Source organism: Numida meleagris, chromosome 3 (genome assembly GCF_002078875.1).
Source record: "Numida meleagris isolate 19003 breed g44 Domestic line chromosome 3, NumMel1.0, whole genome shotgun sequence".
Lineage (NCBI taxonomy): Eukaryota > Metazoa > Chordata > Aves > Galliformes > Numididae > Numida > Numida meleagris.
Genome location: NC_034411.1, coordinates 107,091,461 through 107,119,416, shown reverse-complemented (window position 1 = coordinate 107,119,416; position 27,956 = coordinate 107,091,461). Strand labels below are relative to the sequence as shown.

The following is a 27,956-nucleotide window of genomic DNA, read 5'->3' as shown; positions in this document are numbered from 1 at the left end:
GCAGCATGTGCACCATGATCCCTGCTATTGTTGCACACCAACATAAGAAGTGAAAAGGTGGATTATAGTAAGTTGTGCCGCCAGAATTTTTGTTTGCTCCCTTTTATTTACCAATGGGTAAAGTTCAGAGACTACTGTTTATGCGTAAGACAGTTTGAAGCAATAACCAGTGCAGCTACAAACTGAATTTGATGGATTTCTGTTTGTGTGATACTGCATTACAGCTGGTGAAAAAAGACCCTGAGCCATCACTAACATGGTGTAAATAACAGCTGCAGTTTTGTCTAGCAGCCAAACAGGATGAGTGTACTTGCACTTCTTCAGTATCGATGGGTGGTTACTGTTCACTTTTGACTATCCTCACAGTGTGGGTGAATCTCACCACTTTTTAGATCTGCACCTCTTCTTTTATAGTTACTGGGAGGAAAAAAAAAGAGACCTTTCTAAAGCATACTTCATCTCTTCCCAAAACCAACTTTTAAAAGAATGGAAGCCTAATTAGTCAGCTAACCCCAGATGTGGCAGTGTCAAGAATGGTTTGTTGTCCGTTTTCTATCGCTTACGAACTCAGAGGAATGGAGACCTTGTTTTGAGAGGCATCCAAATATGTATTGGGATACTAGAAAAATCATTAGTATTGCATGAATGCTTGTTCTATTATTCAGTAACCAGAAAGTACAACACATTAGTGAGGTATACATGGAGGCTTATTTTCCTTTCTCCAAACAATTATAACACATTGCTTTGTACAGAAAGCAATACACTTTCTAATGACACCTGGAAAGGAGACAGCTGACAGGTTGCTTGTGCTCAGAGCTGAAGATGGAATTTGGATTGAGTTTGCAGGGAGTAGTTCTTAAATCACCAGTAGATAGCATTAAAAAATAATAAAAAAAAAGAACATTTGTAACTAAGTAATTGGTAAAATTGTAAAATGAGTTTTTCTTTAAATATACATTTTCTATAGCAAAATGTGCGAGTCAAACAGAATTTTATATCAGTACACAACAAGTTGCCCTTCCTTCTCTACTGTATTGATAAAATTTGCCCAGGGGAGTATAGAGTTTTCAAAGATCTAAAGCCCCTACAAACTTCCTCAGTACATCAAAGCCAGATGGACCACAATTAGTTCCTCTAGTGAGAATTATGGTGCAGCGTGAACTCGGCTACTGGAGGATTAACATGGAAGAGAGACCTGATGAAGACTCTACCTCAGGAAAAGTTTTTCTCAGACCTTGTGTCCTGTTAGACCTGGGAAAATTAAGACAGCAGACATAAGACAAATACCAGCTTCATAAGGGCCTTGAATAGCAGAAGTAACTTTAGGTTGTTATCTCTGATGGTAAAATAACCTGTTCTCATTTCTCTCAGGCTCTCAAGTTAATCTCTCTTCCTGTGTGTTTCAGGAGTTGTTCGGTGCTGTGCAGGTCACCCCTCTCAGCTCAGGCTACGCTCTTGGAAGTTCCAATTGGATTATCCAGTCGCACTATGAGAAGGTTTCCTATGTTTCAGGATCTTCTCTGCTTACAACACACCCTCAGGTACAGCCACTTCTGATAGACTTCTATAAGGGCAAGTGTCTTTGCCAAAAAACAAAAAACAAAACAAAAAAACAACAACAGAAGGGCTCACCCAGCTGGGATCAGATCAGTTAGGAAACTATACAGATGTACCTCTGTCAGTAATTGGCTGGACTTTGAATGCGCATTAGGAAGACATACCACTCCGGTAAGTAGACAGGATACTAGGGAAAGGCAACTAAAATGCTTTATTATCAGTGATTTGATGTTAACCTACTCTCAGCTGTGAAATTCTCTATCACCTTAAATAGGAAAATTTCAACAGAGTTAAACAATAGACCATTAGTGACTTTAAAAAAAAAAAAATCCATATTTCACTGAGAGTCTTTACAGACAGTTCACAGACTGCTTCTATATCACTTCTGAAACATCCTTCCTTGGGAGAAATGATAGCTAACTGGCTGCCAACATTTCCACCCCGCTCTGCTGAGGGCAAAGTCTTTATGGTGCTGTAGATGTAATTTCCAGTAAATTAATTCTCTCTAGATCCATAAATTCTTTGTGCAAAGAATAGCTTGAAGTTTGCGGTACTGTGTGCTTCAGAAGTTGTCAAAATAGTTGAAAGCAATATTAGCATGAGGTATTTTAAAATAATTTTGAAAATGTGTCAGGTTCATGATCAGTAAGTAATTTCCTCCAAGGTGAGTATATCTCCTAAAGAGCATTGCTTCAGAGCATCCTTCATTTAGAAGCTTGATCTCAAGAACTGAACAGCTACAACAGATAAATAGATAGCGTGTCTGTATTTACCTGCATGCAGCACATCAGTCTCTCCTTTTTTTTTTTTAATCATCTGCTTCAACCTGGCCTAGGCTATATTCTTTTGTGGCTCTCCGCAGAAGGAAAACCAGCAGTATTTATCAAGGCATGAATGTGACACTTCTGTGAGGAGAAACTTTGGACTATGGGGGACAACCAGGGGATAAGTCCTTGCCAGCATGGGTTCATGAAAGGCAGGTCTTGCTTGACCAACCTCATCTCCTTCTATGATCGGGTGACCAGCCTGGTGGATGAGGGAAAGGCTGTTGATGTGGTCTACCTAGACTTCAGCAAACCCTTTGACACTCTCTCCCACAGTACTTTACTGAGCTGGCAGCCCATGGCTTGGACAGGTACACTCTTTGCTGGGTAAAGAACTGGCTGGAGGGCCAGGCCCAGGGAGTTGTTGTGAATGGAGTTAAGTCCAGCTGATGACTGGTCACGAGTGGTGTTCCCCAGGAGTCGGTATTGGGGCCTGTCCTATTCAATACCTTTATTGATGGATTGGATGAGGGCATTGAGTGCACACTCAGTAAGTTTGCAGATAACACCAAGTAAGGGAGAAGTGTCTATCTGCCTGAGGGAAGGAAGGTCCTACAGAGAGATCTGGACAGGTTGGATCACTGGGCTGAGGCCAGTGGGATGAAGTTCAACAAGACCAAGTGCCGGGTCCTGCTCTTTGGCCACAACAATCCCAGGTAATGCTACAGGCTGCAGGGACATGGTTTAGTGGGAAATATTGGTGACAGATGGACAGTTGGACTGGACTGGATGATCTTAGAGGTCTTTTCCAACCTTGGTGATTCTGTGGTTCTATAGGAAGTGGTTTGAACTGGACTCTTCATTCTACTGACACTGTTTCTTATGCCAAATGGTGGATTAGAGCCTCGTTTTTTTAGCATACAGTCCATTGCACTTTGCATTATTTTTTACTAACGTGTAATTTGAAGGAATCACTTATGAAGTAATTGAGAATGCATTCAGATTGTCCTTTTCTTGTTATTCACTGCATCACAAATGTTATTAGGTATCTTATCACTTTTGTACCCGGAGACTGGTGGTCAATGGCTCAATGTCCAGGTGGAGATCAGTGACAAGTGGTGTCCCTCAGGGGTCAGTACTGCGACAGGTGCTCTTTAACATTTGCATCAATGACATCGACATTCATCAAGTGCACTCTCAGCGAGTTTGCGGGTGACACCAAGCTGAGTGGTGTGGTCGACATGCTTGAGGGATGGGATGCCATTCAGACATGCCTAGACAAGCTGAGCAGTGGGCCCAGGTGAACCTCATGAGGTTCGATAAATCCAAGTGTAAGGTCTTGCAACTGAGTCTTGGCGACCCATGCTATCAGTGCAAACTGGAGGACGTAAGGATAGAGCACAGCCTATCTGCTGAAAAGGACCTGGGGGTACTGGTGGGTGGGAAGCTGAACATGAGCCAGCAATGTGCCCTCACAGCCCAGAAAGCCAACCATATCCTGGGCTGCATCAAATGAAATATGGCCAGCAGGGCCAGGGAGGTGATCCTGCCCCTCTGCTCTGCACTGTGAGACCTCATCTGGAGCACTGCGTCCAGATGTGGAGTCCTCAGTGCAGGAGAGACAGAGACCTGCTGGAGCACATCCAGAGGAGGGCCCTAAAAATGATCGCAGGAATGAAAAACCTCGGGGGGGGGGCGGACTCTAAGAAAGAGGGGAACAGACTTTTTAGCAGGGCCTATTGTCATAAGACAAGAGGAAACATTTTCAAACTAAAAGAGAGGAGATTTAGATTGGATATAAGGAAGAAGTTTTTTACAGTAGTAGTGGTGAGGCAGTGGCGCAGGTTGCCCAGAGAGGCGGTGGGTGTCCTGTCCTTGGAGACATTCAGGGTCAGGCTGGACAGGGCTCTGAGCAATCTGACCTAGCAGATTTCCCTCTTCATTGCAGGGGAATTGGACTAGATACCCTTGAAGGGTTCCTTCCAACTCAAACTATTCTATGATTCTATGATCATTTGCATATCAGGTATCATTGTTATATATTTTCTTCCAGATGGCTGTTGAAGACAATGGATAGATTTTGACCTAATGTTAATCCCCATGAACACCACTATGAGCTCCTACAAAGTGATAATTCTATAAGGACTAGTAGTTTTTGAGACCTGCCAACGAGCTCTTCATCTATTTGATGTGTTTGACAGATGTTATATAGTAGTAAAAATATCTTTGTTGGCACAAAACCTTAATTGTGTTCAACAATCCAGTGGTTTTTCATCAAAATGAAAAGTTGTTTGTTTGACTTCCATAGAATCGTGGTGAGCAGTCATAGTGAAACTCCAGTGTATGAATACAGTCACTGCACTTTGTTGTCATTGTTTTTTGTTTTTTTTTTTAAAGATAACCCATTAGTCAGCATGCTTATGTAAAAACATATCCTGATTTTTTTTGAGTAACATTGAAGTCTTAGCGCGTTTCCAGTAGTCTGGAACTCCCTCCATAGTTATTAAAAATCAGTATAATGTGACCAGGCTTTCATCAGTATTTTGTTTAGGATGAGAAGACACAGCTTATTTGGGTGTACTAATGGAACAATGCTTCTTCCTCTTTACATCTTGTATAGAATACACAGTAGTAGCCTGGAAATCATCTCCTTCTCTCAGTACGCAGATGAGGTTAATCTCACCTGAACAAAACTGCCTAGGACCCCATCGTCCTTCCCCTATGTCCTCCCTCCTGCCAGCACTGGGATTTTAGTGATGTCATGTTGGAGGTAGCAGCACAAGTAGGAATTAGATGCCATGGGAAGGGAATGGAATTGCTTTTTTGGTATAAATTACAGCTTAGAGTTTTCTTGAAGTTTTAAGTTACGTATAGATTATACCAACAATCTACAGAGTTATGTTACATCTGAGAGTTAGGTCTGACACCATTAATTGTTCCTTTTATTTCTGTGTTATGGCAAATGGTCTCTGTTGAAAATGTTGCCTTGCTGTCTGCTGAGGCTAGAATTGACACCATTGCCTGTTGGCACCGAAGTGGAGAACAGGAGTTGACAGCACAGGTTCAGACATGTCGCTAAAAGCCTTTTAAGGCATATTCTTTACATTAACCCACAAAAATCGATGCAAGCCCTCTCAGTGCAATAGCAGCTGAAATTATGTGTATCTAATACGGCGTAATCATAATGTACATTATCACAAGCAGATTCAATATTATTTTTTATTGCATTATTGGCATTTCATTTTCATGACACTCCATAGCGTGTCCAAAGATTGTGATAAATCTAACGTAGTTGGTCTGGTCCAACAAGGTGGTGCACAGTGTAAACTTCTATTGAAATTGGTGTGAAATTCCCCTTCATGTTTGTGAGAGCAAGATCTTTCTCAGCTAATTAAGAATAGCATTGAGGGACGACGGGCAACTAACTGTGCGGTGATCTTCTGAGTTCAGTAGAAGAGATCTCTTCATCAGTCTCTTCTGGTAGAAGGGTAGAAATCTTTCCTGGTTGGTGAGACCGAAGAGAGTCTATCAAGAATAAGTAACCATAAAATACCATGCAGTTGGCTGCAGTCGCCTTCCTTTGTTTGAACAGTAGCTGTGGATGATGTATCCCAGCCCAGAGTGAGGCTAAAATATAACTTTTCCCCTTAGCCATACTTCGTCTGCAAGTGGATTTTGTCTCTTCAGGATTGAATTATGCTGAGTGTTGACTATCAAGAATATATATATATATATATATTTATTATCAGGTACACAAGTATAATTTCTGAATTTTTAGTGTATGTTTTCTAGTAGAGAAAAGTGGACATACATTTTACATGCCACTTTAATGAAATGCCAGTATAAAAATAAGTCAAACGATCAACCTCGGTGAAGTGCACACCTCTACACACAGTCAAAGTAGAAGCAACGTTTGCTTTAACATACCACCTGCCAGTGGCCAAATCAGCACAATATTTCTTTGGGCTATTAAATCATTGGTCCTTCTGCTACTTCTGTGGGCCAGTGGATAGATGGTGCAGATGTAAACTCCTCTGTCCCCAGGAAGCAGGCATGGCATGGTTAGAGAGTGTGCAAGATGATGCTTGTGATAACTACCCTCAGCACTTCAACCACATAATCTGGGATTGTACCTATGACCGCAGGCCATCAGTACAACATGCAGAGCAGGCCCAGTGGTCATAGCCCTCTGAAGATACGGATTTCACTGTGAAGCCCCTAGCACAGTCTTCAAAGAGAGATACAGGATAAAGCTTTAGTGCTGGTGTGATTCACGTGAGGAGGGTGATAAGGCAAGTCATGTTTTCTACTGACTTTTAAGAAAATACTTGTATGTTTGGCCTGATTGTATAGCTACAGTAAAAAGTTAAGATATACAAGTAAATATTTATTCAGTAAAATTTATCAATGTTAAGGAATCTAAACCAATCTGTTGTTTCTACCAGCAGTAGCTATTTCCCATTTCACCAGAGCCAACTTCTGAAAAGGCTTGCACAGTCTTAAATGAGCATTTGAACGTTGTGGTTGTAATACTGTGAGTAGAAAAGCAGGCTTCACAAGACAGGGGAGGAAACTGGGCTGAACTGAGATTCACGTGCAAAATGGAAAGCTTCAAGCCCAAAGTCCTTTGCTGATCTCACCTCTTTCAAAGAGAATCCACTGAATTGTTGGGGAAAATGCAGCTGTACCCCCCAGGACAGTGAGCACTGGAAATCAAAGCTGACACCGTGATTTGCAAAAGGAAGCTGACTGGAAGCTAGTGCAGCCAAGATACGAACAAAAGAATGAAACCCTTCCTGACTGCACTGCCACATCCTCAACAGATGATTGTCTTTTTAGTTGTTCAGCTCCTAAGGCCATGAAATGATTAGTCTATGGAGAATACCACTTTGAATCCAGTTACAGTTCCATTGCTTGTTTTGTGCTTTAAATATGCAGGTAAACAGTCGTGTTTTTATTAACTTCACAGATAAAGGGATTACTAGTTTAAAGTGTTTAATGTGTCCTCCTTCTTGATGACTGTATCTGTTATGCACTGCAGTACTTCTGGTGCAAAGCAGAGAAACCTATGTTATGACTCTCATGTTACTCATTTTATTTCACTATGCTCTGTTTCAGCCCATGGACCAGGCTTCTCTTAAAAATAGTGATGTTCTCATCCTGACGGGTCTTACACAAATCCCTACTGCTAACCCAGATGGCATGGTAGGAGAGTTCTGCAGCAACTTGGGTAGGTCATTGAAAGAAGTCTTGTGCGTATTTTATCATCTTACTCATTGCTTTGGGTGGGAAGTAATTCTGAGATTCCTGGAATTGAGTAAGTTGTCCAGCCATATCTTCTGGCATAAAACTAGCTGTTTAGATTTTACGATGTGCTCCTGATGTCATTAATACGGTAAGTGCTTAGAGAGACACCAGTTGTACCTAAAATGTTTTGGAATGGAACAGGTATGACAAGATTTAATCATTTGCTGCTCTTGGTTTGCTAAGTATGTCGCTTAGCTGCCAACAGACTGCATGTTGCATAGGTACTGAAGATTGTTCCCATCTGAAATATTGCTATTTCCTTCCTCTATATCAGGCGGTATAAAATCTTTGCGTGCTTTTTTATGACATTCAGTTTTGAAAACAAGCACATCTGCTTCTCTTCTTACACCTGATTTTTAAATATATCAAAAGCAAATAGCACAATCTCTGCTTAAAAAAATATATCAAGATATATTTATAGACCCCAGAAATACAAAACCTAATCAGACGCTTTCACAGCTGGAAAAGCTGATAATTGCAAAGCTGTGGTATCAGTGTGAATGGCTGCATTTTCCAGCCTGTTCAGAATGTCACATCCAGTGCAGCTCTCTCCTTTTCTCCCCTTCCCCCACCTCAGTTCTTCTGTGCTCTCACCCTTCTGTCATCAGGCCACTTTCTCATGTCTGTCTTGCCATGAGTTGCCTTTCTCAAGAGAACTAAAACGCTCACTACAGGAGAACTATTAAAAAGATTATTAAAAGGCATTAGAAGTCTAAATCAGGGGATCTTCACTGCAAGCAAGTGTTCTGGTCCCCGTTGCACAACTGAGAGAAATTTGAGCTGTGGCATTTAGGTGGCTTACCCAAGGTTGCAGGATAAAAGTGAGAATGGAACTGAAGTGTAAATAGTTTTTAATCTTACTTTTAAAAATTAAATGTACCCTTGGAGAATTAAAAATAAAAAACACAATACTTTGCTATGTCTGTTTTTAAATCCTTGTGTATATTCACAGATGCTGAATATCCTCGTAATATTTCAGAGTCTCGGTATGGGACTGCCACAGTAGTGGAAGGGAAATAATAAAAGGGATGTGGTAGATTCCTCCATCACCCGCCTTCTCCAAATCAAAATCAAATATCCCTAATTAAGATACGTTTCGGTTCAAACAGAAGTCATAGGTCCTAAAGTGAGAAGAGCAAGGTAAAATCATGTGGGTTTTGTTTATGTGAAAAATATGAATTACAGGGTCAGGATGGTTACCTGTGATATAAATACCTATTAATAGAGTGCGTTTTGGCATTTTATGAAGATGATGATCTTGTGTTATACCAAAGATCCTATCTGTCACCATCCTGGCTCCAGCAGGGACTGTAAGAAGATATCTAGAGAGTAGTAGCAGACTTGCGTGAGATTATATGATACTTACCCCTCATAATCTCATAGCCTTGAACTATTTTTGTTTCAGGAATTTCCTCAGTCAGACATGGCTTTTTGTGTAGTTAGTAATGCTCGGTGGATTTCACTTCCAGGAATGTGTTCGACCTCCCCTTGAAACTCTGTAAATTCTTAACACCTGTGGCTTCCTTTCCTAAGTGATGCCTATAATTATATATGCGTGCGTGTGCATTAGAGGCTGTGTTTTCATTGTTTATAAGCTTTGCTAATTTTGTTACAGATAGGCTTTGGTGACCTTGTGGTACATGCAGATGTGCTGCCCTTCTCTGTCTTTTCTGGACCTTTATGGGGGGGTTATTGCTCCCTGGACAGGTGGTAACACGATCACTTCTATCACCTTGAACTACCAAGGAGAGTCTGAGCAGAGGTGTTAGTCTTTGTACTGGAGAGGCTGAGGAGTGGTTGCCTTGCTGCCAACTCTTCTGCAAGATATCCGCCGAATCATGTGTTTTAGCAAGCAGCTTGGTGGTCACTACTGCCTTAAACTGTAGCAGCTGTTTGCTAAGTAAACAATAGTGAGGCTGTTGTTAATTAAAATGCTTTTAAAATATTAAACAATGTCTTAAAGCTGTAGTTTGGGCCAAAACTAAATCCGAAAGATGAATGCATATAAATAAATGTGTTACATATGTAGATACAGGTGGGTGTTTATCTGCGCAAGTTGTTCTGGTTTACAGAAACATTCTCAACTACCTTGAGGATTTTGCGGAATGTCTTCAAGCCAAATTCTATCTTAAAAGAGATAAATGCAGAGAAATTAGAAAACAATTAAAAATGAAAGGAAGATAGAAGCTTAAAATGATGTAAGAATCCAGAATTTGTGTGATACTTGCAAAAAAAAAAAAATGCGCTGACCTGAAGAAGTCCCCCACAACCCCATCCAACTTTGCCTTAAACACCTCCAGGGATGGGGCATCCACATCCTCTGTGGGCAAATTGTTCCAGCACCTCATCACTCTCTCAGTAAAAAACTTCCCTCAACATCTAATCTGAATCTCCCGTCCTTTAATTTAAAACCATTCCCCCTTGACCTATGACTATCTACTCTTGTAAAAAAAGCTGATTTCCCTCATATTTGTAGACTCCTTTTAAATATTGGAAGGTCACAATGAGGTCTCCCTGCAGCCTTCTCTTCTCCAGGCTGAACAAGCCCAGTTCCTTCAGCCCGTCTTCATAGGAGAGGCGCTCCAGCCCTTTAATAATCTTTGTGGCCCTCCTCTGGACTCTCTCCAAAGCTCCACTTCTTTCCTGTGTTGAGGGCCCCAGACTTGAATGCAGTACTCCAACTGGGGCCTCACGAAGGCAGAGTACAGGGGAATAAACCCCCTCCCTCACCCTGGCCTGATGGCCACCCCTCTTCTGATGGAACCCAAGATTCCATTGGCCTTCCAGGCTTCAAACACACACTGCTGGCTCATGATAAGTTTTTCATCAACCAGGACCCCTAAGTCCTTCCCAGCAGGGCTGCTCTCAGTGAGTTCTCCCAGTCTGTGTACATGTCTGGGATTGCCTTGACCCAAGTGCATAACCTTGCAATTTTCTTTGCAGAACCTCATTAGGGCCCACCTTCTGGGTTTATCAAGGTCTCTCTGGATGGCATCCCTTCCTTCTGCAGTATCAACTGCACCACTCGACTTGGTGTCATCAGCAAACTTGCTGAGGGTGCACTCAATCCCATCATCTGTTATTGATAAGGATGTTAAAGAGTGCCAGTCCCCAGATGGACCCCTGGGGGACGCTGATCGTTACATAGAGCTGTTGACCACAACCCTCTGGCTGTGACCTTCCAACCAATTCTTATCCACCGAATAGTCCACTCTTCAAATCCATCTCTCTCCAATTTAGAGCTAAAGATGTGGGGGACCACGTCAAAGGCCTTGCAGAAATCCGGGTAGATGACATCAAGTAATTCTATGAATAATGCAGTGATAGAGCAGTCTCTTACCAGCACTACTTGCACATCTACCCCAACATCAAGAGAAGAAAATAGCAGATCAGTCTTCTTGTAAATGTGTAAAGAGTCGTAGAATCATTAAGGTTGGAAAAGACCTCTAAGATCGTCTAGTCAGCCATCGAAGAAGTCCAAAAACCAGTAGGCTACTGTGAAAAGCAATAGTGTAGGCAAGCTGAGCACAAGAGATTTCATGTTGTCTCATTCCCACAATGTTTGGAGAACTTCACAAGAAGCTCAAACTATACTTGCTAAAAAGGCAGTCATTGGAAATTTTCCAAAAATGTGTATCATAAGGCAATGGCAGTTTGTGAATAAGTGTTGTGAACCACAGAAATGGACGTGTGAAAATTTTGCCTTGATCTCTGTTTGCATTCCAGCCCATAGAGTTGTAGAAGCTGATTCCCACTGTTACTAAGTCACATGCTTGATTTGCTCTCCGCGTTGTGTGTGCTGCGCTGAAACACACTTTGTCTTGTCTCCAAGTTCAGCCCCAACCCCCTTTTTATGGTACAGCACTGCCATACCAGCACTCTGCAGCTTGAGAAAAGCAGTTGTATTTTTACATTGCTTGGGGCATCATCAGCAAAATTACCAGACTATCTGCGAGGACAGTTTTGGGATGTGTTGCGTGCGTGTGCGGTCATGCCTTTCTGTATGTGCGCATGTTTATATAAAGCATAAAAGAGCACAGTTTGCTTTTTAGGTGCTGACTTGACCTTGCAGTGGCAGCTGTTTGAAAAGCAAGTATCTCATTGTGAGCTGTAAATTGAACAACTTGTTATGGAGCTACTGAAGGAGACTAAATTTGAAATGCCGAGATTATTATACAACTTCTTTCAAGAGACTGCATCCATCAGTCACAGAGATAAATTGGGCTTTAAACAGCTTTCAAATAAACGTGTCCTCTTACTTACAACTGTAGGAAGTTGTGCAGAGAGCCAGCTTGGACCTGCTACTTGCATGGAAAGCAATATGCTTGTGCAGTTGTTCATCCCTGTTTTGGAGAAGCTGGGTGGTGATCCTTCTCCCTTTACAGAACCACAAAGAACACCCTCAAGAATTAGTGCCCACTATCTACGGTGAATGAAGACAAAGTTGCACCAAGGAACTGACTAGTATATCCTAAGCGAAAAGGTTGACACACAGTCTTGCCAGGAGTCAGATGGCTGCATTGCTGGCTTCCCCTGTCTTGAGGACTAGGAGCATTCACCAGGACAGTTTCAAAGGCGCATTGCTGTGTGGCCAGGAATATGAGATTCAAGGGGCCATCATGCCTGGGTTGGTGGGCTGGTCTGTGGATGGAAGAGTATTTCATTCCCTGGATTGTGATTTTATTTAGTGCAGAATGCTAACTATCTCTGTAACTTTCCTGGGTATTGAGGTTCGAGCTGGCATCTGCTCAAAGGCCTTACCCTCTATTATTTTCTCTTTGGCCCCAGGAATCTTGAGTGTCTGGTTTTCAACAGAAAAACTTGAGGCTCCCATAGCGAACCAATGGCTGCAGGGAAGGGAGAGCTGCAAATTCAAACTCTAAGGCTTAATAATGAAACCCACATTTTTCATAGCCTGCACAAATTCTTTAACCAGTCCATTATTAGATGAAATCTTCCTGCCGCCTCTTGAAATCGAGGAGCTCAATATTTGTCTGAACTGGGTGAATTGATGTCTGAGTGAAAGAAGAAGGAATCTTTTCCAAGGGTCATCATAGAATGGCTTGAGTTGGAGTGGGCCTTAAAGATCATCGAGCTCCAATCCCCTGTTGTGAGCTGGTTACCCCACCACAAAATCAGGCTGCCCATGCAGCCTGGCCTTGAGCACCTCCTCCAGGGATGGGGAATCCACAGCTTCTTTAGGCAGCCTGTGCCAGTGCATCACCAGAAGACACATACCCTGCTGTTCCAGGCAGCATCCTCATTCAGGGCAGAAGTGCAAACACACTCCTTAGCATTTTCCACTGATCACTTCTGCACCCTGCACTCTGCATCCCCTCTCTGCCCACGCTGCATTCTTGCTGCTGTGGATATAGGTACTTGTCTTTCCTCTTTGTGGAATTTTTGGGTGCATAATGAAGCAATGTAAATTCTGCTTCTGGAGCCAGAGGCTTAACTTTCAGCCCCCAGATGGCTTTGAGAATATCGTTCTTAATCTCCTCGTTCCTCTCTTCACATCCTGTTTATAGATGGGATCGTTTAGACTTGCCCGTGTAAGAGGGATAATATAACACATTGCTGAGATGTTTTGTAACTTCCCAAGTTCTAGGAAAAAGTAAAGCGTTGCTTTTCATATTCACAATTATTTTGATGGTAGAGTTTGTATGTGATTTGGAGAAGACCTGCACAGTAAACCCACTACGCTGCAGATAATGTTGTATAATATAGCTCCAATACAGAAGGTGTCTTTGGCCACTGTTGTTGAGAGCAGTGTGTAATAGGCACTGGCTCCTAAAAGAAGTTAAGCACCTAAATGCACGTGAAAAATCTCACTACGGAGTCTGTGCATTTCCCTAGACTCCATAAAACCTCTAAACATTCAGCCATAAAAACCTTCTTTGAACACGTAGGTGGGGCAAGAAGACCCTTAATGTGCTAGATCCATACCCCATCAAAGCTTGTCAATAACTGAAATCAAGGAAGTGATTACGGTGAGATTTAATATGTGCATTTTCAGGCTCTTTCACAGCTTTCTGTGTAATGCCTTGACGCATAATGTTCCTGCTGCTGCAATGCAATTAACATCAGTGGATGGTTTTACCCCATGACCACAGATGAAATCTTAGCGAGGCAGCTATTGCTGGACAAAGTATTTCCTCTTTTCCATAAGGTACAGCACTTTTGTAATTCATTCTGCTAAAACCCAAAATATTTGCTCTGTACTTGCATTTATACTCAGATAAACCTCGATGACAGAGATTTTCTTTTCCTCATATTTTTCTCGTGTCCAATGCTCTCTACAGTTTACTGGGGTTTTAAATTGTTCTCGTTATATTAAAAAATATTTAGAGCTTTTAAAAAGGCAAGGCACTCCCCTCACGCACTTCTAGCTCTGAGGGCTGTTTGAAATACATATACATTCAGCCATTCATCTAGCACAATGAAAACTGAGCACGGAACAGTTTACCACATGGAGTGCTTTCAGCTGAGGCCTGTGAACTGTTGTCCTTTACGTCTGGGGGACAGGTAATAGATGGAGCAGGGTTTATTTTGATGGTGGGATGTGGGTGTCACGCTGGGCATTTACCTTCTTGTGCCAGTGCAAGACTGCCCTCTCGTGTCAGGAGTTTTGCATCTGCTCAGTTTGTTACGTGCCCCCCAGCTAACAGAGTATTATCATCATTCACTCTGCTAAGCCCGGAGAAGGCAGTAAATAAATGTATTTAACAATCAGAAGTGTTTGCCCAGTTCATATGCATAACATGTTCTGCTAATTTGTACAGTAGTTTTTTTTTTCTGTACTTTATGCTAAAGATATTTTTTCTTTTCCTTGTACTAAAGGAACTCAGAGTTTAAATTTGAACCCTGTTAATCATTTTTTCTCTCTCCCTTAGCTATGACTGTCCGGAATGGAGGAAATGTGTTGGTTCCTTGTTACCCCTCTGGAGTAATATACGATCTGCTGGAGTGCCTGTATCAGTATATTGACTCTGCTGGACTCTCCAACGTCCCTTTTTATTTCATCTCACCTGTTGCCAACAGTTCACTCGAGTTCTCCCAGATCTTTGCTGAGTGGTAGGTGTTAAAGGGCTGCTTTATCAGGCTCGGTTCACACACTTGGCTGTGGGAAATAGATACGTGTATGCTATGTCTGCTTGTCATGTTCTAATTTATACTTCATTAATGTTGTGAACGTGTTTACGAGGGTGTATGTGCTCATGTAAGTAGATCTTCTTTAATTAGGGAAGCTTGGTTTCCTGTAGAACATGCAAACTCAAATAGGATGTGCTTTTTAGTACTTGCATTAATGATTAAATGATAAACATGACTTGAGTGACTTTTAAATGTGCCTGTTTGGAAGTCTCATCCAGTACTCCCGAGATGATACCATGGTCTTTGTATATAAGGAAAATAGATTTTTCCAGCTTAATTTTGCTGAGCCACGTTAATTTTTCTTTGCTGAAAAGGTCAACAGCATCCTGGGCTGCATTTTACAGAGCATTACCAGCAGGTCAGGAGGGGTGATATTTCTCTGCTCAGCACTCGTGAAGATACCTGTGGAATACTGTGTTTAGTTCTGGGTTCCTCACTACAGAAATGATATGGTTGTACAGCTCAGGGTAACAAAGATGATCTTTCATATAAGTAGAGGCTGAGAGAGCTGGGGCTCTTTAGTCTGGAGAACAGAAGGCTCAGAGGAGTGTTTTCAATGAGTAGAAATACCTGATGGGAGGAAGTTAAGATGAAGGAGCCATACTCTTCTCAGTAGTGCCCACTGAGAGATGAAGAGGTAACGGGCACAAATTAAAATACATGAAATTTCATCTGAACAAAAGAAACACCCTTTTTTTTTTTTTTTTTTTTAAACTATGAAGTGAGTGGTTAAACACTGGAGTTTAACACCAGAGAGGTTGTGCAATCTCCATTTATGGAGGTAGCAAAATGTTGCTTGATGCGATCCTGGACACGGTTGAACAGAATGTTGAAATAGATGGTCTGAAAGTGATCCCTTCCAACCTCAGTTAGTCTGTGATTCTGAGCCATGAAAAAGAGAATCCAACCACTTGAAATTGCTCCCAAATTTTGACAAACTAAGAGGAGCTTTCCTTTCTTCCTCCGGCGGATTGTAAGGCAGCTCAGAGTGCAGTGCGCCAGTGAAGCTCTTGTTCTGCTTACTATGTCTAGCTGGGACAATTCAGCCACCCAAGTGTTCGGGCACCATTTACTTAAATTCTCCTTGTCTGTAGAGGCTTATCTTCAAAAGTCAGCACCAACACTATAGCTAGTTTCCAAATACTTGTGTGTAGGGTATTTACTTAGGTGGAAATGGAGACAGATGTCGTAACACCTGTAACATAAACATTTGAGGTCAGAACTGGGGCTGATTTTCAGGGATTCCAGCCTTTCAGTTCTACTGTTTAGTCATTTAAAAGAAATTTCCCATTCTTAATACCTCTTAGTCTTGATTAAATTTAGTTTATATTAAATTGAAGAATATATGAGAAAAGGGTAGCGTTTCCCAGAAAAAGCCACCGGGACATTGTCACTACAGATAACTGTAACATCACACAGACCTCTGACAAAAATCTTTGTTTATCTTCTGTAATAAGGTGAATGAGGACTCTGGCTAGAGCTGATCAACAACTTTCAATATTTACTATTTAAAAGTAAAAGATCGATGGAAAATGGCAGGGAACAGTGAGCGTTATGCCAGGATGAAGGGCAGTTTGCCAGCATTATATCTGCAATAATAAAATGCCTAGGGGAATTAGATTATAATGAACAAAAGGACTAAATGATTGCTGAGAAGTAGGGTGAGGTAAGTGGAATTTCTCTGTTGAAGGATAATTTGGCTTTGGAAACTTTGCTGAATGTTAGTTACAAATTTGTTTTCCCCAGTAGCGAGGCTCTGTTGCATAATGCTTTCAACTGCCTTGCACCTTCTCCAAGTGATCTGGCTGTGACTGAGTCATTGTGTGCAGTAGGTGTTGGTCCTGTAATCAGAAAGATGGGAAGCAACAAAGCAAATTAGTGACTTTGCTCCCGATGGCACAGACAGGAGATGGCTTTCTCCAGGAAATTAAACAGTAGGTGGCAGCAGATACTGCAGGATGTTTGCAGCTCTTTAACCCTGCTTATTTTCCTTCTCTTGTAAAGGTTGTGTCATAACAAACAAACAAAGGTGTATCTTCCAGAACCTCCTTTTCCTCATGCTGAGGTAAGTAAACCATAGCCCTGCTGTTTGTTAAGATCTGAGAGTGAGTATGTTTCAGGAACGCAGTTTCCCGTGGCTGTTGTTTTTCTGAGGAGCACTATTTCCGAGCTTTGTGTCATTATTCATCCAAGTTTTTTTTCCTCTTCTTCTGTGATTAATTTAGGAGCGTGGGGGCGGAATGAACGATGGTGTTCCCTCAACTCAAAAATTATGGTGATATTTATTTCAGCATATAACTTACGTATGCTTGCCTGTATTTCTTCTTCGCCCGCAGAAGGCTATCAGGCGTACACATGGATCGATGTTTGCTCTTATCAGACTCCAACCACGAATATTCCCTTTGTCCAAGCAGTTTATTTCAAAGTCTGTAAAACTGAGAGCTTGTTATCAGAGACAGCTTAGTCATCCCGGCTCCTACCCCTTTAGCTGAAACAGGCACCATGATGTCTGCTGCAGGAGAATTGATATCTTGAAATAGAAAGTGGATATAAGAAAGTTGAAGCTGGAAGCACTGGGCAGTGCTGTCACTGGCAATTTTTAAGTGAAATGACTTGAGCTAGCGTCTTAGTGAAGAAAAGAGGAGTAAGGATCCTGCCTTTAGAGAGGATCTTCCCTGCATTACACTCTGGGAGCATCATCTGTGCATCAAAATACATAGTTTGAGGGCCATCCAGACATTTAAATAAACACAGTGTAATTTGTGCTTTCAGTTACCTCACCTATCAAGAAAGGAAATCTCCTATTTCCTCCACTGGGAACAAGTAGATTTCTGACTGAAGAAAGTGAGAGGCAACTGGGAGAGGAAGAGATGGGACTGAGGGGATTTCAGCTAAATCCTACCTGCTCCTGTGAGCCAGTGAACCACTTGGGGCGTGTGATCTCAGATAATTCTTTTAGTTCATGAGATCAAAACTTTTTGGTGGGATGTGGAGAGTAGCCTTTGCAGTGTAAGAGATGAAATGCTTTTTTTCCCCTGTGAGGCAACTTGTGCGGGGGCTTGTTCTGGAAACTGCATCTGTAGGTGCTTCAGAAGCATTGTTAGAAGTAGGATCTGACCAGAAGCCCTTGCTCTTTTCAGATGCTTGAATATATTTCAAGGATGATGCACAATGAATGATGAATGCTCTGTTACCAAGAATAATGCAGATTGTAGGGCACCCCTTTCTTGTAATCAAAAATCTCATTCACACCATTAAATCATCCAATAAACCAAGGCTTGATCTCCGAGTAGGAGTTTCTGTAGCCGTGCTGCTGGCTATATTTTGTAATTTCCCTTGCATTTCTGTTGTTCAGAGTATCCTTGCTGATCCACAGTATCTTTGGTTCACTGACTCCTACATTTTTCTTAAGACATTGCTTCAAAATTTTATTTTCATTTTTTATATACACTGGAACTGGCAGATTTAAGTGAAAACCCTTCCAAAAATGAGAAGCCCTAAGCCATCTTAAATGATGGGTCTTTGTGTTTATAGAGTGATAACTATGTCCTCTAATTTTTAGGACATTTTATATGCTCCCAAGGCTTTTTGATAATGAGATTTTGCCAAATTATTGTTTAGCTGTTGAATGCTCAGTGCTACATGTATATCGAGGTAATTATCTAGGAAAGGACTCACAGCAGTGGATAATGGATCTGTTTCCTCCTGACAAAACGAAGAGCACGGAGGGAATAATGTGACTATCACAGGTACAGGCTTTGCTTGGCAAGGCCAAACCATGCTATGACCCACAGAGCTAGGGGCATTTTCTCATGTGATGCACAACTTTATCTAGACCCATGGGTACAAGTGCTAGGAAGCCAGCCTAAGGCTTCCTGAATTTTTACCTAAACGACACAGTAGTGTGCATCCATACCCTTGTGGCTCCCAAACGATTAAATGACTATTAAATGCCTTTAAATTATTAAACTATTAAACACCCTTTGGCATTTCAGTGCTGAGCTGCTGTCTGAAGTAAGTATTGCACGTTTCACAGCAAGTCATCTAACACAACTGAGATTATCATTTTGGGTGGTTGCTTACAGCTGCTGTATGAACACTTGAAAGTGGAGTAACCTGCACTGTCCCTTCCCTGCCCTGTGGTGGACTAAGTGACCTAATAGCTCTCTTCACTTTTAGTTCCTGATACATATTGGCTGTTTTGCAAAACCAGTTTGTGTGTTGACAGGCAGTAGCCCTAGGCACACAGCAACACTTTCAAAAGCTTGCCTAGGAGCGAAACCAAAGGAAGCTAATACCCAGGCATAGGAGCACCAAGCCTGCTGTTTCATTTAGTGCTTTTTTTTTTTGAGGTCATAAATCACTGAAGTTCAGACACGCTTGAGAGCACCAGAACAGATTGCTGTTTTGTGAGTTTGCACAGGTTGGTTTTAAACAGTCAAAACATACTGAGATTTCTGTAGATGACTGACACCTAACACAGCCCCACTCATCAGCGCAGTGCCAAGACGGCCATGTCAGGTAAGCAGTGCTCACCTGCAGCTTTTGATTCCTTGTTGCTGCCCTGTGGGGGACAGCTACCATTAACCTTTTCCTCTGGTGATTCTCAAGTGCTTTAGGTTGCATTGCAGGTTCAGTGAAACCTGCAGTGGTAGTGGCTTAATGCTGTCATACTACTTCCAAGGAGAGGAGCTGGGTTTCTCCTGTGAAATATAGAGATAGAGCAAACAGAGAGGGGAAGGCCGTGCAAAATCTTGCAGCTAATGCTGTATGTGTAACTTATATAATGTGAAACTTCTGTATTACCTTTTCTCAGCACGATCTTTAACAAATTTATTATTTTTCCCCTGCTATGCCCCTGCACACCAGACTCAGCTGCTGTAGTTTTGTGTAGTTTTACCAAGCGGAGTGGTCTTCATATAAGGCCTGACCTCAATAACATGGCCATGGCTGTACCATCACTCTAGGAGGAAGCAAGGACCTGGACTCATGGCTTCCTATTACTAGGCTGGAGCCTGAACCAGCAGTCAGCCTTTTTTGTCATAGGTAAACACTGTTTCAAAATCTGTGACTCCACGACCTCACAGTGATCAGCTTTGGTTTCTAACACTCAAGGAAATTTTTAATGAGTCCCAGAAACAGACAGTGAGCGATCATTTCTTTTGGATAGGTTGTTAGTGGAGAATTGCCTTACATTTTTCAAATTAATGGTGAGCTTGTGCTATGTAAACTCTGCGGAAATTGTCCATCATGAAAAGATGTGCTTAGCTGCTCACTTGTTGGAAGAAAATAAGGAATTACTCAAACGTGCCTTTCAGTTACTAGCAAGCATTAATAACGTGTCTGGCATGATGCATCAGAGAGGGACAGGCCAGGAAATAAGCTTCTAATTATCCACGGAACAGGTCCAGCCCAGCATGCTGTCTGGTCCTGAAATTTGATGTTCTTGTTAGATGTACAACCAAATTTAAAAGCAAACAAGGAAAAAAAATCCTCCAAGCTTCTGATAGTCTTTTGCAGCAATGAGTTCCAGTGGTGCCTCATGTATAGCATGAAAGAGCATCTTATTCTTCTCTCCATACTCAGCCTTTTAAAGCTTTTCATTCCCTTTGCATGGAAGATTTCCAGGTTTGTGATTAATGTTACCTGCTCTGAACTCATTTCTTGTTCTGCTGTAGTGAACGAAACCAGACACGCTGTTCAACTCTGCAGAGAACCCAAAACACTTCTATTCCCTCCAGGTTACTTACTCTTTAATGGAGTAGTAGATGTTCAACATATCTCCTCCCACACAATCACAGTGCAGAATTTATGATTCTTTGGGGTGGCAATTTGTTTCCTAGCATTCAATCTGAGTGAACAGGGAATATCCTTTCCCTCTGTAGTGAGCGAGGAATGTGGGCTAAAGTGCTTCAGAGATGTAGGTGGAATTTGAACATCAATTCTTATTAAAGTTAATATGAATGGGGTGTCCAAATTCTCACACAAGCTTTTGAAGTCCCAGTGCAGCTGGTGCACTGCTAAAAGGACTGCTTTATCAAGGCATTTCTCTGTGATCGCTGGGGTGGGAGTTGCTGTGACGCTGCTGGAGCGAATTTAGGATCTGGAGTCAAACTATATTCCAGCCAGTGATTTCTCAGAAGAAAAACGGGAGATGTAGTGGAGAAACCGACAGGGAAGGGGTAGATCTCTGTGGATGGCTCACCTCTATGCTTACAGAGCAGTGGCAATTCAGTTATTTGCCAGTAATTAGTTGCGATGGGGAAGAGGAGCTCAAAGCTTCAGGTTCCACAATGCCTAGCTGGAATGCAGTGGAACGTAAATCAATAACTTATTTTGTTTAGAAATGTTATTATGTTATCCTGGTATTCCAGAACCAACTCATGGTGCTTCACCACATCCCAGGAGGGCACGGCAGGATCCCATCCTGGCACAGCCACAGCTAAGGAATTAGAACCATAGAATCGTAGAATCATTAAGGCTCAAAAAGACCACTGAGGTCATGTAGGCGAAACATTAACCTGTCACCACCGTGCCCACTAAATGAGCCACATCCCTGACCATTTTAGCAGGAGCCACAGATCTGTGGATTTTACATTCTGCACCATCCCTTTTGTGCAAGCAGAGGCTATGGAAGTGAATAGCGGAATTGTTCTCGCAAGGCACAGTGAGAAGCTTTCACTCCTTCTCCTTTCTGCTCAGTGTTTACATAGCTGATTCCAGGCTATGAGATAAGTGAATCCAGACTTTACCACGCTTCTCTAAGTGGCTGCAACAGAAATATTTGCAAGGTAATTTATATTGATCACAATTTGCTGGTGGAGGAAGAGTTTGAGTTTACTGCCCTCTTATTAAGCATCTGTTTGCAACATGAAGGAGAAATTGCTAGGAAAAGCCTATTTTTCTGACTGAAAATAGCCAGGAAGGGAGTAATATTGATTCTGTGGTCTTAAATGCTAGCATTTATCTTCTTTGTCTTTGCTTCCCTCTTCCATGTACCAGTTCCTGCATATCACATTCAAAGCAATAAATACCTGGAGCAAAGTGATCATATGTATTATACTTTGTTTAGCATTGTACAGAATTAGGCCCCTTTTAGCACTGGGCTTATGAAAGGAGTGAGGGAGGGAAAGTCATCCACACATCCCTCATTCATTGATAAGAACCACATCTGTTCAAAATTCTGGATACGGAGCACACAAAAACACACAGAGTAAATGGCAGTGTATTTTGGCTGACTTCAATAAAGGTACATGAAGGCTCTAGAGATTTATCCTGTTTATAGCAGCAGTTGCTGACCCTGTAAATCAAGTGTACTGCTTTAAAGGGAATAATAACCATTTGGGATTTAAAAAAAAACACAGCAGTCCTTTGTCTCAATTCAGTGCTTTACCATCCTCTATCTCTTAAGCTTTCAGTCAATAAATGTTCTTTATGTAGAAAAACATTCTGAATGTTGTTTGCAGAAATCAGTCCCATTTTGAAAGTATGGACTGACTAAATGCCAGGTATTGGCCCTGGGCCAGGCTTGGTGTAGGTTGGAGCTCTGAACATGGCACAGTGATGACGGTTGTGCTTATACAACCCTTCTCATCTGTAGGTATAAAAGACCCATGCAGATCGTTACAGATTTAGTCCCCTTAATGATTTGTGAAATTTTGCTGGACTTGTTTTGCAAGTTCAGCTCCATATATTTTTGATAGGGTAATTAGAAAAGACTTTGCTCTAGATACTAAAATCCACCAGCTGCTTTACCACTGGAGTGAGTAGAATGTCTCTAAACGTGTTTGGGTAGCCTTTCACCTCTGCTGTATCCAACTGTGAGAGCTGGAGATTGTGGGCTGCAGTGTGGAGCTTCTGTGGATTTATCATGAGCAATCTTCTATTATTAAACTATTAAAAAAAGAGTTAAAACATCACCACGCCTCAGGAGATGGTGCTGAGGATTCAACATATCCATTTTTCCTCTTGAGTTGGCACCCCAGTTAGAAGCAGGGCACCACAGCATTATGCTCAGTGTTTTGTTGCTGAAATTGAAAAAAAAATGTAAATGCTCACAAAACCCAAAGTCCTGAAAATTGAATTGGTGTGTCTCTCTTCAAAGTATTAGGAAGGAACTTGAAGCTGCCATAATGCTTCGATAATGATACAGGTTTTTGTGTTTATGAATGTACAGTGGACATTTGTACGGGTGGAGCGGCGAAGCAGAGATCTTAGTGCTGCTGTATGCAAATAGGCCTAATGTTGAGGAAGCTGAGAATCAGGATGCTGGAAGAACAGTTTGAGACTTTCAGAAGCGTTACATAAATGGCAGCTGTGAAGATGTATTTCATGTAGCTGCTGGTCCCTGACTAAGTTTTGACCTGGAATGTCACATATCCCATTTGGGCTTTGGAGTAGAAATCGTCCCCTTCTCCACCCAACTGGAAGTGCTTTGGCAACTTCGGTTTGGCACTTTTGACTTCCCTTTTTGGCAAAGGAAAAGATTCATGGGTCCGTTTCCTCCCTGTTCTTCTAAATGCCAGTGTTTTATGAGATCACATTTGTTTTGCCCACTGTCTGCTAACCTGCAGTTTTTGTCGCTGGGGCTAAGTTTAGATTCTAAATACTGCACTCCAGATGTGTTAATCGGAAATCTTTACCAGCCTTAATTGCAAGAATGTTTGCAAGATTGAGTGCATATTAACTGCCAGAGCAGTTACTGGATCTATTTTCAGTTTTCCCTTTTGAAGTCTAGATAGAAATCTGATGTCACTAGCAAGCTGCAGAGTGTAGTGCCCTAGCTTCCTCCTTTGTGGCCCAAGGATCCACATGGCAGGAACAGGCCGTGTCCACCTACAATTTCCAACTTGTGCCGAACCCCAGAAAGAATGATACCAGTCCCATTCAATTCCAGTCATCCAGGTACTGCGCAGCGGTTTTAAACAGAATGCATGGCAAGCAAAATCACAGCAAAATATTTGCTGTTAGTAATTTAAAGTAGATCAAGCTCTAAAGAGAAAGATACAAATATTTGCACCTATGTGCAATCAGCTTTCAATTACTGAAAGGTCATGGAGGGTAAGGTTGTACATTATCTGTTCTAGCACCAAAGCATACCTTTAGGTAGTGACAGCTAGAAGTTGAGTGTAATAGGGTTGGTGTTCTGTTCAGTGATGCTAAATTAAATTAAGAACCTAACTGTGTAATAACCGTAAGTTCTAAAGTGCTTTGTTGAGCATTTGTTGCATAGATGCTTAAAGACGTACCAGAATTGTCAGTTTTCTTTTCATACCCATGTACGTAGGTGCACGATTTGAGTTAGATCTACCATGGCAAAATGTAACAAGTAGAAGAGAATCTGAAGAGATGACATACTGTTTTGAGAGACCAGAAAAGTTGCTTGTTGTAATGTTCATTTTTAGTTCCTCTTTCGAAAATCAAATATGTTACAATGAAGAGAAACATCTTGAATGACGGAGTTTCAGCTCGAGAGGGATGATGCACGCATCATGTTATGACACGTAGTGAAGAGCGTGCTGTTTGCTAATTAGTGGTAATGTCTGGGTTTTCAGTGCACAACTGTTGCTGAAATGTGTTGCTGAACCTTGCATATGTGAATTCTGTAGTTTGGGCAGTGTTGCAATGCATGGCAGGAGGCAGCAATGTATGGAGAGATCTTTGAGAAAGAGTCCTTCCTCTTATAAAAACTGGCCAGCAGAGAAAGTCTTGCTCCTGGTGTTTTCTTAGTTGTTTGGCATGTGATTTCATTGCCTTAAATCACATACTTTTAAGAAAACCACGTTTAAGATTATTTTCATGGTGGAGTTGGGAACATATATCTGCCAAGAAAATATTACATGGGAGTGCACAACACACTAGTCAACTATATTGCTTTTATGTTAAAACTTGCTTTACAGATAAGAAAACAGGCAGGTGATATAAAGCAAAATTGTCCTTCAGAGTGCACCTGGGTAACTAAACTTCCCTATCTTAGTAAGGAAATCTGTTCTGCATGCATGGGGCATGCATGTATGTTACACTCTGTTTGCTGCCTCTCGTGACAAGAACTACTTATTGTTCATCCTTATTACTCATTTCAGTGGTAGTTAGGGAGGAAAAGTCAGTCTGTTCCTTCTTGTGCTGTTCCACAGAATTTGGCTTTGTTTGAACCCTTTGCACTGATGAAACTCACAGCAACATACTGCTGAGGGCAAAATGTCTGGTATTGCTGGGATGCAAGAATACCAGGTTAAATGTCAGTGCCCAGAGCTCATGGCAAATAGGAAAAAGTAGCTTGTTTTGAATTTGGCAGCTGAGCACTCTGTTCACTCCAGGAAACTCTAAGCAGGGAGTGTTTGCAGTTTCCTCTCAGTTTCTTTGCTGGTACCAAAGAAATGAGAGCAAGGACTTGGAGGCACCTGGCCCCCTGCTCTGACTTCCTTTTCATAACATTTAGGACAGTAATGACTAATTCTACTGGAAAATCTAAGGAACATGCAGAAAGGGACTCTGTGATGAAATACGAATAACCTGTAGAATATTTATAATCACATGTAAATAAGCACTTGGAATTACAGAGCATAGAGGCATGAGAAGTTTGTAATGTCTGAATTTGTGTTTTTGTTTCAGCTGATTCAGACAAACAAATTGAAACATTACCCCAGCATCCATGGAGACTTCAGCAATGACTTCAAGCAGCCGTGTGTCATTTTTACTGGGCATCCCTCTCTAAGATTTGGGGATGTGGTTCATTTCATGGAGCTATGGGGAAAATCTAGCTTGAACACCGTTATATTCACAGGTAAGTAAAATGTGGTTATCATTACCAAATTAGCAATAAGTTGTGCACTCTGGTGAAGTGTGGCTACATCCTAGGAGCTTTACTCATTTGTTCTGGAGCAGAAGTTTCTGACTCCAGTAGGAGCTCTTTTAAATTAAGACCCCAGAATTGAGTGTAGCGACAAGTGTAATTATTGTGCCATTTAATTCATTTTAGCCCTGCAGAGCCAACCTTTGCCATGCAGAGTCAATCCTTGCCATTTCCAAGCAAAACCTTTGTTGTGCACAACAGTAAAATGCCTGCAGGAAATTAATTTTTGGATTAGAAGCAGCTGGCTGCAAGTTAAGCTCAGGCAAGACCTAGCCGATGCTGGTCGGAAAAGAGAAACACTTCTCCATATTCCATTGGAATCACCAGCCTTTCCTCACACCTTCTCCTTGCCTTTCATCACAACCTCAGACTGCTGCTCGACTCCTTAGTAAGCTTGTACAACCAGAAAGTCTGTTTCTAGAGGCATTTCTGTACTGTCTGCTGGTCGGTAAGTGTTCACCCCATGCAGACTTAGCAGCAGTGGTCTATGCCATCGCTGTCTTTTGGTTGAGCTTTGTTTTTCAGACTCCTTTTAGCTGACGGGCACATCTATATCTGAAGCTGAAGGTACAGCTCCAGCTAAGAACCTGGGGAGCTATTTCTCAATGACTCAGGCTCCCAGGGGCTCAACAGCTCCATCTTTTAAGTTCTTCCACTTGTCCCAGTATGTTTCTAATTTTAATGGATTTAATGAATCAGGCGCTGTCCACCTCAGAGTGAGCTGTGGTCTCTGATCCTAAGCGCAGCTGCATCCCAGGGCCATGCCAGTCATTAACAGCAAGACAAAGTATTTAAGAGAGAACATGAAACTTCTGAGAGATCTAGCAAAAGGGATGCCTTCTAGAGTTTGATCTTCTTTAGAAATGCGTCAGCACCTTCCCTCATACTGGTGTTATGTCCACATGCCTCTCTTTATACCCAGTGTGTCATCCAGACAGAACCCTACAGTGGGCACTGTTCAGACATGATCATTAAAGCCATTGCTGCAAGTTTTATGTGGAAAGAGCTTGGTTATAAATAGGAGAAGCGTTAAATATAATTCTCAGTCAGATAAAACTGTGGTGGATTTTGGACCAAGACAAAAATAATTAGAAATGGGGAGGAGAACGCTGAGTAATTGATCAAACATACTCCCACAGCAAGTGCATGACAAAGTCCCGCTGTTAAGCTTATTTTCCCCCTCTTCTTAGTGAATAGGACTGCTGGGAAGCACATAGCCTCCTAAAGCAAACAGATTTGGGAAAGGGTTCTTTCTTTCCTTTTTTTTTTTTTTAAACTGTAGATTTTAGGCTAGTGATGAGCAAGTCCTTTCGACTCTTTTGCAGTATTGGTATGAGAACGTGTCACAGTATTGTGATACTGTTAAACTCATTTGGAAAGGATATTGATAGATTTTAAGCTATGTGTAATTAGTACATCGTTCCCCCCTGCAAGGGGAGGAAAGATACAAGGGAGTCCTTGCTGAGCAGATAAGAAACTTCAGTCTCTAGACTGTGTTTATGCTGGGGAATGGTGCACAATACCACTGCACTAACTTCGTGGATGTTATGGTACCCACCACTCCTGCCCTTTGTGGTAATGTCAGGAAATATGCCCTAATTAGAGAAATTAGTAAAATCGCAGTACAGATATACATTATCTTGGAAATAGTGATTCTTATTCCATTTGGGACTTCAATTAAAACCAGAGCATGTACACCTTCTGCTGGGTTGTGATTTCGTGAACATTCAGGAAATCAATGGCATTAATCATGTTGTGAAAGTGCTACCCACCATCAGTGAGGGTGTCAGAAACTGGTCTTTAATGGCAAAACATCTTAGTCTGTGCCTTCTTGTAGAAAGAGATAATTAATCTTTCCATATCAAGCTAATCCTTCAATGAAATGAGGAAATAGAACAGGCTTCTATTAGAATTTGGCCCTGGCAAGTTGTTAAGGTGTCCAAATGGAGGGCATAACAACTTGTGGATACGTTAGGTCACAGTCTTTGAGATTTATTCCCAGTTTATACTTCAAGAAAATCTCCAGTTGAGATTTATTTTGGTTGTAGTGACCTTGGAGTGGCCAGTGATTCCAGGCACTTCTTGTGGTTTGTTACTTAAATTTGTCTATGGCTTTTTGTCTGCAGTGTCTATCTCTGTCCATAGGCACATCTACTCAGCAGGATGTTCCTACTTCCTTATGGCTGTCTCAGCTGGAACAAAGACTTATTTGTCTACAGAAATTCCTAGCAGATTAATTCTTCTGGTCTTAGTAACTCCTGTGGAAATCTGAAGCACTTCATTGAGATCCAAGATTTTTATTATTAAATTATCCAGCTTCTGTT

At 41.7% G+C, this 27,956-nt stretch overlaps 1 protein-coding gene across 2 annotated transcripts in view; it reads left to right on the top strand.

Moving 5' to 3' along the window:
- Positions 1-27,956, top strand: part of INTS9 (integrator complex subunit 9) — a 70,994-nt gene that overhangs the window by 22,015 nt on the left and 21,023 nt on the right. For both annotated transcript variants that reach the window (XM_021392400.1, XM_021392401.1), the window contains exons 8-12: positions 1,407-1,541; positions 7,440-7,551; positions 14,522-14,702; positions 16,785-16,845; positions 25,392-25,563. In XM_021392400.1, the coding sequence (XP_021248075.1) occupies positions 1,407-1,541; positions 7,440-7,551; positions 14,522-14,702; positions 16,785-16,845; positions 25,392-25,563 (661 nt within the window). The remainder of the gene's footprint in view (positions 1-1,406; positions 1,542-7,439; positions 7,552-14,521; positions 14,703-16,784; positions 16,846-25,391; positions 25,564-27,956) is intronic.